Raw genomic sequence first — 12,874 nt, 5'->3', positions numbered from 1 at the left:
CACACACACACACACACACACACACACACACACACACACACACACACTCCATCCCTGCGACCTGACACTGGGTAAGATGAACATTGCAACCCTGTTCTATTTGTGCTCCGTTTCCACAGACGCGCGCCGGTCACATAGAGACCGCTGTGCTTCCCTCCTCATTAGGACACAAGCTCCGGCATCCCTGCAGCCAGCAGGGGGCAGCAGAGACCTTTCACAACCCCTCTCTGCCGAGTCCCCGCTCTATATGCATGAAGAATGTCTGGCTGGGTGAGCTGGGATGAGCGAGGTTAGAGAGAAAGGAGGGGAGATAGAGGGAGTGAGCGATACCAAGACCCCCCTTGGCTGCAACGCTATCTGGCTGTAAACGATGGCAGACCTGAGCCTGAGCGGCTCAGGTCTGCGCCTCAGGTCTGCCATGTGCATTCATTGTGTGTGTGTGTGTGGGTGGTGGGTTTTAATATCATTCCTCATTGTACCTTTATGTAAATACGTGTCTGGGCTGCCTGTGTTCAGGTCTATCTTGTGTGCTTAGGTGAATGTGTATGTGCACTGTATGTGTGCTGCATGTTGCAGTTTTAAGGCCGCTGTTCTGCAAGTGTGTGTGTGTTTGTGTGTGTGTGTGTGTGAAGTGTGTCTGCATTCACTGCTTGTTGCTGCCTGTATTCCTATTCCTATGAAGCCAAAATATGATCAAAACCGTCCACGGTCCGGACATTTTGCTGCCCAATGTTGGTATGTATTGGTTTGGACGCTGTATTCCCCAAAGGCAGTGCTGAGATCTGGGGACCACTAAAGGAAAGTCTGAGGGAGCAACAAACAAAGCCCTCAGGTTAGCCAAACTTTGGAGAGCTTTCTTTTCTGGGTTTCTAAGTTGTTGTTTTTTATGCTCCTCTTCAAGGTGAGCCTCCATCACAGGTCACAGACTTCCAAGCTAAACTGCGCGCGCACAGGTTTCCTCTGCAGTGAGGGATTATCACAGACAAGTTCAGGCTGAAGCCAGACAGGTTTGTTTGAGAAATGACGAACAAGCTTCATACCCCATTGAACTACGTACAGATCTCAGTTTGGTGAGACGTTATCACAACCAAATGAATGGCTAAGCATACAAAGTGTACATCTAAGTGGACTAAAACAATAATTATCCTTTAAGATGGTGGTTTAGGGTTCGGACTAGAAGTGGGACCTAGTTCAGGTCAAGGTTTCTAGTAAGATGAGGCATGTAGTGCTCATGTTTAACCTGCTATTACGATTTTTTGGCCACTTGGGATGAACATAACAAACTGTAAACAATACTTATTAGTGTGTATTATTGTCACCGTAATGAGTTGCTATGGCTAATCTGTTAGCAAACAGTTGCATATTTACAGCACAGACAAAAAAATGTCTCTTTAGCTGCTAAACACAGCAGCTAGTGGCTAACTTTGTCCGTTTGCTGTCCGGTGCTGGGTAGACCGGGTACAGTGGGTTTAATCAGAGCTTTTCAACTGAAAGCCACGGCGATGAGAGGAGCGATGGTGAATGAAAACAGTCAAGTTGTGAGAAGAAAACCACCAAAAATGAGCTGAAAGACGCTAAAAAGCAATAAGTAATTTCATCCGTTGTTAATAGTGTTAAGTGTTACAGCAGACCTGCTTTCAGGTTAGTGCTGAGGTTTTTTAGTATTAGACTGTAAGCAATAGTTCTGTTGATCACTTGCAATTGAAACGCTTTTTATAGTTTTGTTTTTTTTGCTGCTGTGAACAATACTCAAATATTTCAGAGCTTCTGGGAACTCGCTGATGACACACTCGAGGTGTCAGTCTTCCATGCATGGTGGTGTGTTTGCAGCCAAGTATTATCATCGGCAGACAGACGACGGTGCAACAAAGTGTGGGTTGTCGAGATTAAATCATCACCGAAACCGAATGAAACTTGTGAAACAACATCATGATGTGCGTGGAAGGAAACTCCACCGCGGGATTCATTTGAAGCGGTGAAGCATATTTGACTGGTCAACAGCCAGATCTCGAATACTTCCCCTCCCTCAGCACACTGGCAAGATAAACCAGACAAATTGATAATAAATAGGCTCAAGCACTCTCCTTCAAATGCTTAATTTCACAACTGACGAGCCATCTTACATTACACGCTTTCTTTTTCGGTGTCTCCAGATGAGGGAGGGTCGGCGTCATCAAATTTGTGGTGAAAACATAAGAGCCGGTCTGGGTCCTCTCTTGTTATGTAGGATATATTTATAGCCCCAACACAGTAACAGAGTTACAATGTAAAAACATTGTTGCCACTAATGAATATAGTTTAATTGATTGCTACATGAGAATCCACACACTGTAGCCCATAATTAGCTACTACCCATATAGCCTTACATATTGCTAGCTATTAAAAACCCATTCAACTCATTGCGAATGAATAATCAATAGCCCCGACTCTAATGCATTATGCTAAAATTACACCATATTTAGAAAATAGGGTTCAATTACCTAACTTTTTTAGGAATGTTCTAAACTTGTCCGCAAATATTGTGGCATTAACTGTTAAAAAGTTTTCAATAAAACAACAGCAAATACGTAGAAAATGATACTGATACTGTCTGCCCTGTCCCTACCCGTCCCTTTTCCCCACAGAACAGTACCACTGTGTGTGTGTGTGTGTGTGTGTGTGTGTGTGTGTGTGTGTACCTGCAGGAGGGCTGAGCCGGGATACTTGGGAACTGACACTCCCCGTGGACGCAGTAGTTTTTGTAGTGATCTGGACAGGGGATGTACAGGCCGCGGGCCAGCTCGTTCCTCGGATCCTCTTTTTCCTCATCTGCGTGAACAAATCGCATACACACACAATCCATGAATCCTCAAAGCAACATGTGTGAGATGAGAGAAACGCTCGAGAGAGCAACACAAACAAAGAATTGAACGGGAGTCAGGAGAACTAATGCAGCTTTGAGTGGCAGCACGTGTTATTTGGCGATCCGCCATTGCACTCACCTGTGTTGGTCCGTGCAAAGTGTCCGTCTCCGCCTTTGATGTCGCCTGGAAAGGTTGAAAAACAGATTCAAAGTGATTTCAGGTCAACACAACCTCCCCCGTGGCTCCAGCCCCCCCCCTCCATTATGGGTTATAACGTTCAAACTGACACCGGTGCGAGTAGGGGGGAGGGGAGGGGGGGGGGTTGAATGTGAATCATCATCTCGACAAAGGGTTCACCTGGTGTGTGTGCACCCGTCCAGTTAATGTGTATGTATGTGAGCTATTCTCTTCAAAAGTGAGAGAGCGTCACACCTGGAGAATGGTGGAACGGAGCAGAGCTGGGTGGAAAAGATCAGAGGTAATAATGCATGTTCTGCTCACCTTATTGACGCTGCATTGAATTCCTCTTTTCACAATGGCAAGACAAAATCTCCTTCCAATCATTATCATTTTATTGCAATTGATTCCTTTCAGTGGTCCGTGAATTTATTCCCTCAAACTGAGTCTGTAAAAGTATTTCCCAGGTTTACGGTGCAATTATTTCCTTTTTTTTTTTAATCTTGTTTATTTTTCCTTTTTTATTGGCTCTCGGAACACCAGCGGAAGAATAATAGTGAAGAAACAAAGCGGCGTTTCCTTGAGATCAGTTCCTAGAGTCTAGTTTGTATGAAATCCACGTAAGAAAAATGACATATAAGACTAAATTCCTTTTTAGGACCGCTCACCGAGGGAGACGCTGCAAACTAAACAAGACTACGGCTGCAAAAATTACTCTTTTCTTTCTCTCATCCTCCTTCCTTTCCTAGCTTCACACATTGATGACAACTTGAGGTCTTAATGATACTGCACTTCAATTTATGAGCATCTGGTGCCACAACTGCATAAATGAAAAAAAAAAGAAAAAAGAATGCTAGGCATATTCAATTCTGAGCTACGTTAGAAAGCAAGACTATTTCCAGAAAAAAATTAAAACAAAATGTAAAACTGTTTCCCTGTAATATGACAAGTGACACATGGTGAAATAGTGTAAACCAGCAATCTAAATATCAAGGTGCCACTTTGAATCCCGGCTAATGTGATGTCTACTTTTTCACAGGTCCAAATCCCTCCCGTTTCTTGCTTCGCTCTCCACTTTTCCTGATTGTATCGGAATGCGTGGAGCCGTGATGGGATCGATCGGGGCGGTGCGACCCAAAAGGGTGCAACATGGGGGAATACAGATTTGTCTTTGTGTTCCAGAGCTGGTTAGCCCTGATTACTTTACTCCCCATTACTCCTCAAAAGCCTTCATCTCGGTTCTCACATCTCGATCAATTGTCCCGTTGGTCCTTGGTGGACGCAGAGCCAATCAAATGCTCGCACATGTACCCATACTCAATAAAAGCCGCTAACAATTGAGATTTGAGCAGCCCCCTGGATTGAGACGGTCTCTTTCTCTCTTTCCACCTTGTGACAACTTCGGCCAGATCTTGTAGTTGCATAAAGCAAAATGAGTTCAAACTAAGGAGAAATTAAAGTGTTGGGAGATCATACCTCAAATAAAATAAAAAAAAGCTTATCGACAAGAAATGTTCTCAAGCGCCTTTGTCTTCTCCCCTCGTGGATTAGCACTATCACTCGGTTTAGGGATTCAACCACAGAGATTAATAGAATAACTTTATCCCTAGGACCATTGCAAACAAACACTGCACCCAAATAAAAGATACTACAGTAAAAAGGGGGGGGGATTACGTTCAGTAAAATTATCAATATACATAGCAGAGAAGGCTATGTGGGATTTGGGGATTATCTTTGCACACTATTCTGAAATATGATTGAGTGCAAATTCTGAAATGTGGTTGCAGCTGCGGCTGGAGAGAGATATAGAGAGTCGTGCGGTCTGCATTCAGATCTGCAAGCTGCCTCATTTGCCCCCAACTTTAACCTGACGGCTTCTGCTATGTATGTGTGTGTGTGTGCGTGTGTGAGGGTGATGTCGTGTCTGTTGGAGCAATCGCATGCTGTGCGTGTTTTGGAGATCTGACCTTGGCAGTGGCCCAGGTACTTGACCTCGATGCGTTCCTGCTTCTGACAGGACGCCTCCTTCACCTGGCAGGGGTTGTCATAGGAACGACCGTCTGAGGCACACACCGGGTTGAAGCTGATGTGGGAACAGTCGATGTTGCAAACACACCTGCAGAGCAAGAAATCATATTAGTCGAGGCGTCCCAGCATTTTATTTTATTATCTATGCCAAGATCTGAGATAAATGAGATGTGAATAAAAACGATAGCATCTTTATTCTGAGAGACTTGTATGTGGTTTTGACAGCGAGGGACGCGGACTCGTTTGGGGATTAAAAAACGAGACAGAAAAAAAACAAACAGTACAGCTTGCACTCAGTCAGGATGTTGGACCTTGCATAGTAATCCTATTCAAACTGGGTTCTGGCACATTCAATCTGACACAATAGAAAATGGATTTAACTCCACGAGACAGACTCCACGGAAGGCTTGATTGACAGATGATGTGTTCTTATAATGGCAGGAAGCAATTAATAATGACAGAATTGTAGATAACAAAGCAGTACATTTTTTTGTGTTGCAGGGGAAATTGCAGCACAAAAAACAGCCGCCATTCCAAGGCTTTCAGATATGTAATTTATTCTAGATAACATTGAAAATAGCCTGAATGGAAAATAATAACGTATAAGCTAAAGCTATCATAGTGCACACTGAAACAGCTCGGTGAAAAAAGAAGAAAAAAATTCATTGAAGATTGCAGAGCAGCTTTCTGGTATTACCCCATGTCTTTTTAATGTCCTTCAACAAAGCCCACTCGGCTGAGAAATTCTTTAAAGCGATCTTGATGAGGAGGAGGACGGCCGCAGAACATTGGCTTCGAGGCCACAGGCATGTCTGGTGTGTTATTGTCACAGCTCGGCACTAAAGTGTGGCCTACATTACCTTCAAATGGAAATTCTGTTATTTCCACAAGCAAGTAATAATCACTGATAGCTTGATTAGCTTAAAGTGGCAATATACATATTTTTTGTTGTTGTTGCTTTATCTCATCATTATGAAGTAAATGCTGATTGCACAATGTAATGGCTATAGAATAATGACACCCTCGGCGTTCCGATTGTTTCCCTATTAGCCTCGCTTTCACTATGCAATTCTGTCCGCCACTGGGTCATGGTCTCCCGGGGAAAATGAAGGCTCCATTTTTTTTTTACTAGTTTTACTCTGCCTGCATAATAGCACTGAGCTCAGGGTTTCTAGTTCAAATTGATGTTCTTACGGTTGGTTCTTGCTTTGGACAGTAGCCAGGCTAGTAGCGGTGGCTATGTTGCTAACGCCACTGCTAGGTAACGCTAGCAGCCCGAAAACGAACCAGGGGCTGCAAAAGAAACAAACATCTGTGTTTGTTTCTGGCTGCTAGTGTTAGCTACCGCTAGGCTAACACTAGCAGCCAGACAGAGACATCTACGATACGTTGTCCGTTTGGTAATCCAAAAACAGATTTATTTTCTCTTTTTTGCAGTCTCCTTTCAAAAATGAGCTACTATATTCTGTTGTATCGGTTATAACTGATGATTATATTCAGTGCAAGTTTGCAAAAGCTTTTTTACATTAGTGACTACGAGCCAAATTAAAATTGTGTTCGGGTTTAGTAAAAGACATCATGGTTTGGGTTAAAATGACTACATTTGTTGTTATTTAAGGACGGCAATTTAAATAAATAAACGGTCACTTTTGGTTTCAAACGAGACACGATCAGTTTTTTTGCCCCATTTTTTGCTCCAACCTCCTCCCGACACAAACTTTCGCGGACGGTCTTTTGAAATGATACGTCAGAAACATATGTAATCCGCGAAAAGTTATGTTTCCCTCGAAACCAATATATACCCAAATATAAAGAGAGAGTGAATGTCAATGTTGTCTTTGGCATATAGCTATGCTTTTTCTACTCCGTATATCAGATCAGTTGCGCCCGTCCATACAGCTGATGTTTCTAATGTGCTTTTGTGGCAGACTAATGCATTCATTTCTCAGCGACTCAGGCGCTTACTTGACACTTTCAGCGCTCGCAAATTAACCGGGCAATTTGCTGTCGCAACACAATTTTCGGTGACATTTAAGTGTGAGACATTCTGTGTTTGTCTCCATGTGTGTGAGTGTGTGTGTGTGTGATAGTCTGTGTGTGCGACATCTGCAAAAATGACAGAGAGAGAGTCAGCACATACACCTGCGTGCATGCGCATTAATGTTTGTGTGTTTGTGTGTGTGCACGTCTTTTGGCACACGTGTAATGTGACCCTTAAGTGCGTGACAGGCCTGATCAGCAGAAATTACACCCAGATTGCCTTCCCTAGACAGTTGCTGCTGAGTAGCACTGAACGCTAGATTCTGTAATTATAAATCTGTCATTATTCTCCTGGTCTTTTCATTTTCCCCTGGTGCCAAGCTCCTAGTAAAGCACAGCCATTCAGCTGTCTTACAGCTGCATTTGCATATGCGCCCACGTGGGCGCCCGCCAACACATAACCGTGTGCCCACACACACACAAACACACACGAGCAGACATCTTCTCAATCAGCCATGATGATTCGTACTGCTGACATTGATGTTGATTGAAACGCCGTGCAGCAAAGTGTGGCAGTGCTCAGCTACTGTTGTAATGATGGATCAGCAAAGTAAGAATGATGTAAAGAAGGGCTTTGTTATGCATCAGAGAAGACAAAATCCTGCGTGACACTGCAGGTGAGCCGATGCAGCTCTGAATGACCTGCCACTGCAAAGGGTTACACAATGACACAGCAAAAAGAGTAGGATTTTCTTGAAAAATAACGTATAGACCGATCCCAAAAAAATCCCTCTCAATCATCACTTATGAGACCTTGCTACCTTGGCTCCTATAAAATGACGTTCCGATACAACTAAACTACATTCTCAAACTAGTTTTGAGATAAACAAGTGTATTACAATTGCAGTTTTAAACAGCAAAAAAAAATGCAACTAACTACTTTGTTAGGTTTAGGCAACTCAACTACTTGGTTAGGTTGGGTAAAAAACAGTTTGGGTTCAAATGACTACGTTTGTAAGGTTATTTAAGCTGCGGATGTAAATTAGTATAAGTAAACGTTCACTTTTGGTTTCAAACGGAACACGATCAGCAGTCTCCTGGGTGAAAGTCCTGTGTTTGTCTGACCCATCCACAACTCCATCCTCTTCCTTACATGAACATCATTCCAAAAACAAACGTAATCCACATATTATGTTTCCATTCCCTCGAAACATAATACAGCTCGGCGAAGGGGCAAACGGACAGAGCTCCTTCTGAAACGAGAGAGAATGTGGGGTTTAACTGTCACCTGCTGACGACTACCCTAACCTCGTGGAGCCAGTAGGCTCATTGTGTTTAAAGGGTTGATTCACCCAAATTCCAAAAAAAGACATATTCCGTCTAACCCCAAGACAATCTCGAGCTGTGCATAGTTTGGGTTTTATTTGCAAAGGTTTTGAAATATCTGCCTCAAGACCTCGCTGTCAACAGCTGTCAACAGAGAAATAGCCCCAAAATGAACTGTTGACAGTCCGTATCACCCACAGAAGTAAAGATACTGTCTGTGGAAAAATATTTTGTTGTTGAATTTTTATATTTGTGATTTGTTTCACTACAAATTAATCCCCATTCGCTTCCCAATAAAGGGTATAAAAGTGACAAGAATCAGAGATAAGAATACATTGATAAACAACCACAGATCCAACACAAAGTCTTTGTGACAAAAATTGATAAAAAATATATATTTTCACTCTTGAGCTCATCTGCCTCTGATCTGTGTGTGTGTGTGTGTGTGTGTGTCACCACTCTCTCGCTAGCTATTCACATATGCCGAGCTTTTCACAGAGAAAAAATAATACAATAAAATACTCTACCTGTATACAACACTGCCTGAAAACCTTACCTTGAATCGTCAGTATGTAAAACACACAGCAGTATCATGAAATGTACCAGTGGCAATATAAATCTTGCAACATCAATGTGTACGCTGACAGCAGCAAATGTCACATCAAAAGTACACCAGCCCCTAACTCCTCTTGGTTGAAGGCAAATACTGAAGAACTCTGTTTTATTTACAAGGACTTGTACCCGTATAGCATTATTCAAGACAATACATTTAGGATTGTGACCTGGGTAGATTTTAGGTAGCATAAAAGCAAAAAACGTGTATTACTCCCCATGTCTACTGTTGTTGGTGTAGCAGTAGACAACAGGTATTTGTCATTCAGTATTTGATATCAAAATTAAGAAAATATGTTTTGTTTTAGTCACATATAATTAAAACTACATATAGTTTAATAATAAACTATAAGTAAAAATATGAAATCTTGTCCAACTGTGGCTTAATTGTGTTGTGCTGAATTGGCTTGGAGAGAATTGTATTGTTATAAATATAACTACAATATATTTTTTGGTATCGGATCATGGACAGTGTATCTAGACAAGTGTCAAATCCTCTAAGAGGGATAGATACACACCCCTACCTCCATTGTGAAAGGTAAATGCAGATACCACACATTTAAAGACAAAATTATATGTAGAGATAGATACAGGCTAGAGACGCAAGTGAGTTCTTTTTTTTAGTTTGAGTTAACCTTTAAAGTGTATTAAAAAAACCAGACTTTAATTCAGCAATAGCCACCCACCAACCAGAGACGATTAGGCTCACAATTAAAATGGCTGCTTTATCATTAAAAGTATCTAAATGAGCATAGTTCAATCATGAAAGGAGGCAGCGAGAAGAATGGTGATGAACTAAGAAAGCGAAACATCTTAAGAGCTTCTGAGCTAAAAGGAAATGTTCACACGTCGGGAGTATAGGCTTCACGCTGCACACATGTACATGTAGACATGCACATTATCCCCCCACAACCTCCCACCGTAGGAGAGCTTTCAGAGCTTCGGCCATCCCGAGAGGCCGCTGTTGCTCGGTGGCTGATGTCTGGGCTTCATGCATTTTTAATGAGGCCTCTCACTTTCTCCACAATAGGCACTATACCACCAGACTGCAGTGCGTCAACACATCCTAATGCTGCCCGCACACGCACTCGAACACCTGCAGACAGGCGTGCGCAAACAGCCATGTACATGCGCAGGGCGGGCGATCGCTTTGTGATAAGCATCGCTTTTTTATTTTCTCTCTCTCTCTCTCTCTCTCTCTCTCTCTCACTCTCTCACTCTCTCTCACACACCAAATCATTGCTTTCACACATTCTGCTGAGAGGCACAAAGTCGTTGAGAAGTGCTCGTGGTGTTTGTGTGTGAACGTGTGTGCTGTACATATCGGAGTGTGTGTGCCACGAGAGCACACTTTCTCGGCAGGATGTGTCATATTGATTAGTTCCCCGCGATTGTTTCCCTCCCATCAAAGTCCCCCCCCAGACTGTCTGCTGGCTTCCCAACCGAAAAGGGCACTTTACACATGTATTTTATTACTTTAAATTAAAAAAAAAATGTAACCTTTATGTAGACAGACAGTAATCTCATTGGTTCTCAAGAGGGACCCGGTTAAGACACAACAGCAATACGCCACAAAGTTACAGACAGACAGGACATTCATACAAAGACGAAATAGAACACAAATTATAAAAAAAAGTGGGTAGTTCAATATGTACATGCTGCTCTCTAAAAATAAGTTTAAAATCATACTGGACAGCTTCAGTTCTTGCTGTAGCGTGTTCCAGGTTGAAAGGAGAAGGCCGTTTTCGTTTTTTGTTTTTACCAAATTCTGTACGGACTGAGGGGATGGAGAGAGTGATGAAGCGCTGGGAGCGTAGACTACGGCAGCCCTGTTTTATGTGATATGCATGCGGATGAGTAATTGGGCAGCAATCCAAGGGTGGATTTATAGATAACATTGTACCAGTGCAAAGTTTGGCGCATGGATAATGGCGGCCAGTTGACTAAAGAATAAAGAGTGTAATTGTGTGTGAGGGGTTTACAACTGGTTATGAATCTCAGAGCTCGGTGATAGACAGCGTCCAACAGGTGAAGAGAGTGAAGAGCTGAGAGCGTTCACATACAAAACATCCCCATCATCCAGACGAGGCAAGAAAGCGGCAGCAGCAAGCCATTTCCTGGCATTTTAGAAGAAACAGGATTGTGTTCCTTAAAAAAAAGGAATCGAATTTCCTTTAAAGATGATCAATACGGAACTTTGAAAGAAAGGCTTTCATCAATATTGCTATGCCTAAATATTTGAAGGGAAACTTTGTAGGACGCTGTAACATAAACACACTGCAGCTGAGGCCAACATATCCACTGACGGCCTCATGTTGTGTACAAATCCTTAGCAGCAAACCTCATTGCAACTGAACATAGCATTGATTTTCATAATCCTTAGCCTCAATTTTCACTGTAATCCTTTGAAAAAATGAGTGAAAGGCAAACAGGCAGACAGGGAGAGAGAGAGAGACCGAGAGATAAGAAGAGAGAGAGAATAAATCAGCAATGTTAACACAGAAAGAAAAAGGGAGAAAGAGAGAAGAGAGGATATACGTCCATATATATATTCACATATATATATATATATATATATATATATACAGTATATATACTAGGCTTGAGCGATATGGTGAGATAATCGTCCAATACGACATTAGTTGGCCACAAAATGGTCCTCACGTGTCCTGTTATGAACTCCCCGTTCAACAGAATACACAAGTCTACCACGACTCCATCCAAAAGGAGCAGCCGGACCAAAAACACCTACCACAATGAGCAATCAACCCTCGATCTTTGGGGCTTTCGCAAAGGCAACAAAATATCTGTGTGACTATAAATTTATCATTGTTTTTCTGAAAGCAGTATCGTCAGGAAGGGAATTTCAATATCATCCCAGTACTTCCCATTAATTACCTAGACTCTGGCGGCCGGCCAAAGTCTATTTTCTTCCACCACAGTTTTATAATGAACCACACATATTGTTTTACACTTTTCAACAGGTGGGCTGGCTGGCCCCCTCCGCAATCGAATGGCTACAAAGAGATGCAAAACAACCTCAGAGATGCGAATCATCCACAAAAAGACTCAACATGAGTTAAAGTTACAAAACAACTACAAATAGTCACAAAAAAACCCAAAGAGATGATAAAAGACTACAAAGAGACACAAAATGACTACAAAGAGACATCAAACAACCTCAAAGAGATACAAAACTACCTCAAAGAGGTGCAAATCATCCACAAACAGACTAATAACGAGTGCAAGGAGTCACAAAACAACTACAAAGAGACGCAAAATGACTACGAAGAGATGATAATGCAACACAAACAAAAACAAAAAATGACCACAAAAAAATGGCAAACTCATTCAAAGGAAAGCAGAACTACCATAAATTCGTTGTGGGTGTCTTGTTCCTGTGTAGGAGGGATGTCGTGGGGTCAGGAGCTTGAACATGTCTGTGCCCGCTGGCCCATTGTCTCATAATCTGTCCAAGTCAGTAATGTGTGGAGGGCTTCCAGGGGGATGTTGTGTGTACTTGTGTGTGTGCGCATGTACCCAGCTCAAGCAAAACAAAGGCAGCTGCCCACCTTCCCTGTTGGCCTGTGGACTGTCTGGCTTTTCATTGAAATTCTCTTTGCTCTTCATAGAATGGGCTTTAATAAGGTCGCAAGTGGCGTCTTTGAAAAGCCCCGCGCTCCTTTCTCGGGAGGTCTAAACCCAGCGTTCACACGGCAAGCGTCCCCCCAGCCCCTCTCTATGACTAGCCCAGTATTTGCTCCTCCTCTACCATAATTATATCAACACCGATGGGTGTTATTGACGGGTTTGAAAGCATGGCTTTTTGCGGGTAATTATGGTTTCACACCACAAATTGATCTAAATGGGTTTTTGCGACACTCTATTGATCCTTGAGTGGTAAATTG

The 12,874-nt window shown here is 42.5% G+C and overlaps 1 protein-coding gene across 1 annotated transcript in view; it reads right to left on the bottom strand.

The window, feature by feature from the left end:
- Positions 1-12,874, bottom strand: part of tmeff2a (transmembrane protein with EGF-like and two follistatin-like domains 2a) — a 105,087-nt gene that overhangs the window by 4,884 nt on the left and 87,329 nt on the right. Inside the window, exons 6-8 of the mRNA XM_031875046.1 lie at positions 4,988-5,136; positions 2,982-3,026; positions 2,679-2,808 (exon numbers count right to left, since the gene is read on the bottom strand). Of these exons, the coding sequence (XP_031730906.1) occupies positions 2,679-2,808; positions 2,982-3,026; positions 4,988-5,136 (324 nt within the window). The remainder of the gene's footprint in view (positions 1-2,678; positions 2,809-2,981; positions 3,027-4,987; positions 5,137-12,874) is intronic.

The sequence above is a fragment of the Anarrhichthys ocellatus genome, unplaced genomic scaffold, assembly GCF_004355925.1.
Source record: "Anarrhichthys ocellatus isolate YVR2014 unplaced genomic scaffold, GSC_Weel_1.0 scaffold86, whole genome shotgun sequence".
Classification (NCBI taxonomy): domain Eukaryota; kingdom Metazoa; phylum Chordata; class Actinopteri; order Perciformes; family Anarhichadidae; genus Anarrhichthys; species Anarrhichthys ocellatus.
This window is presented reverse-complemented; position numbering and strand designations above follow the sequence as displayed.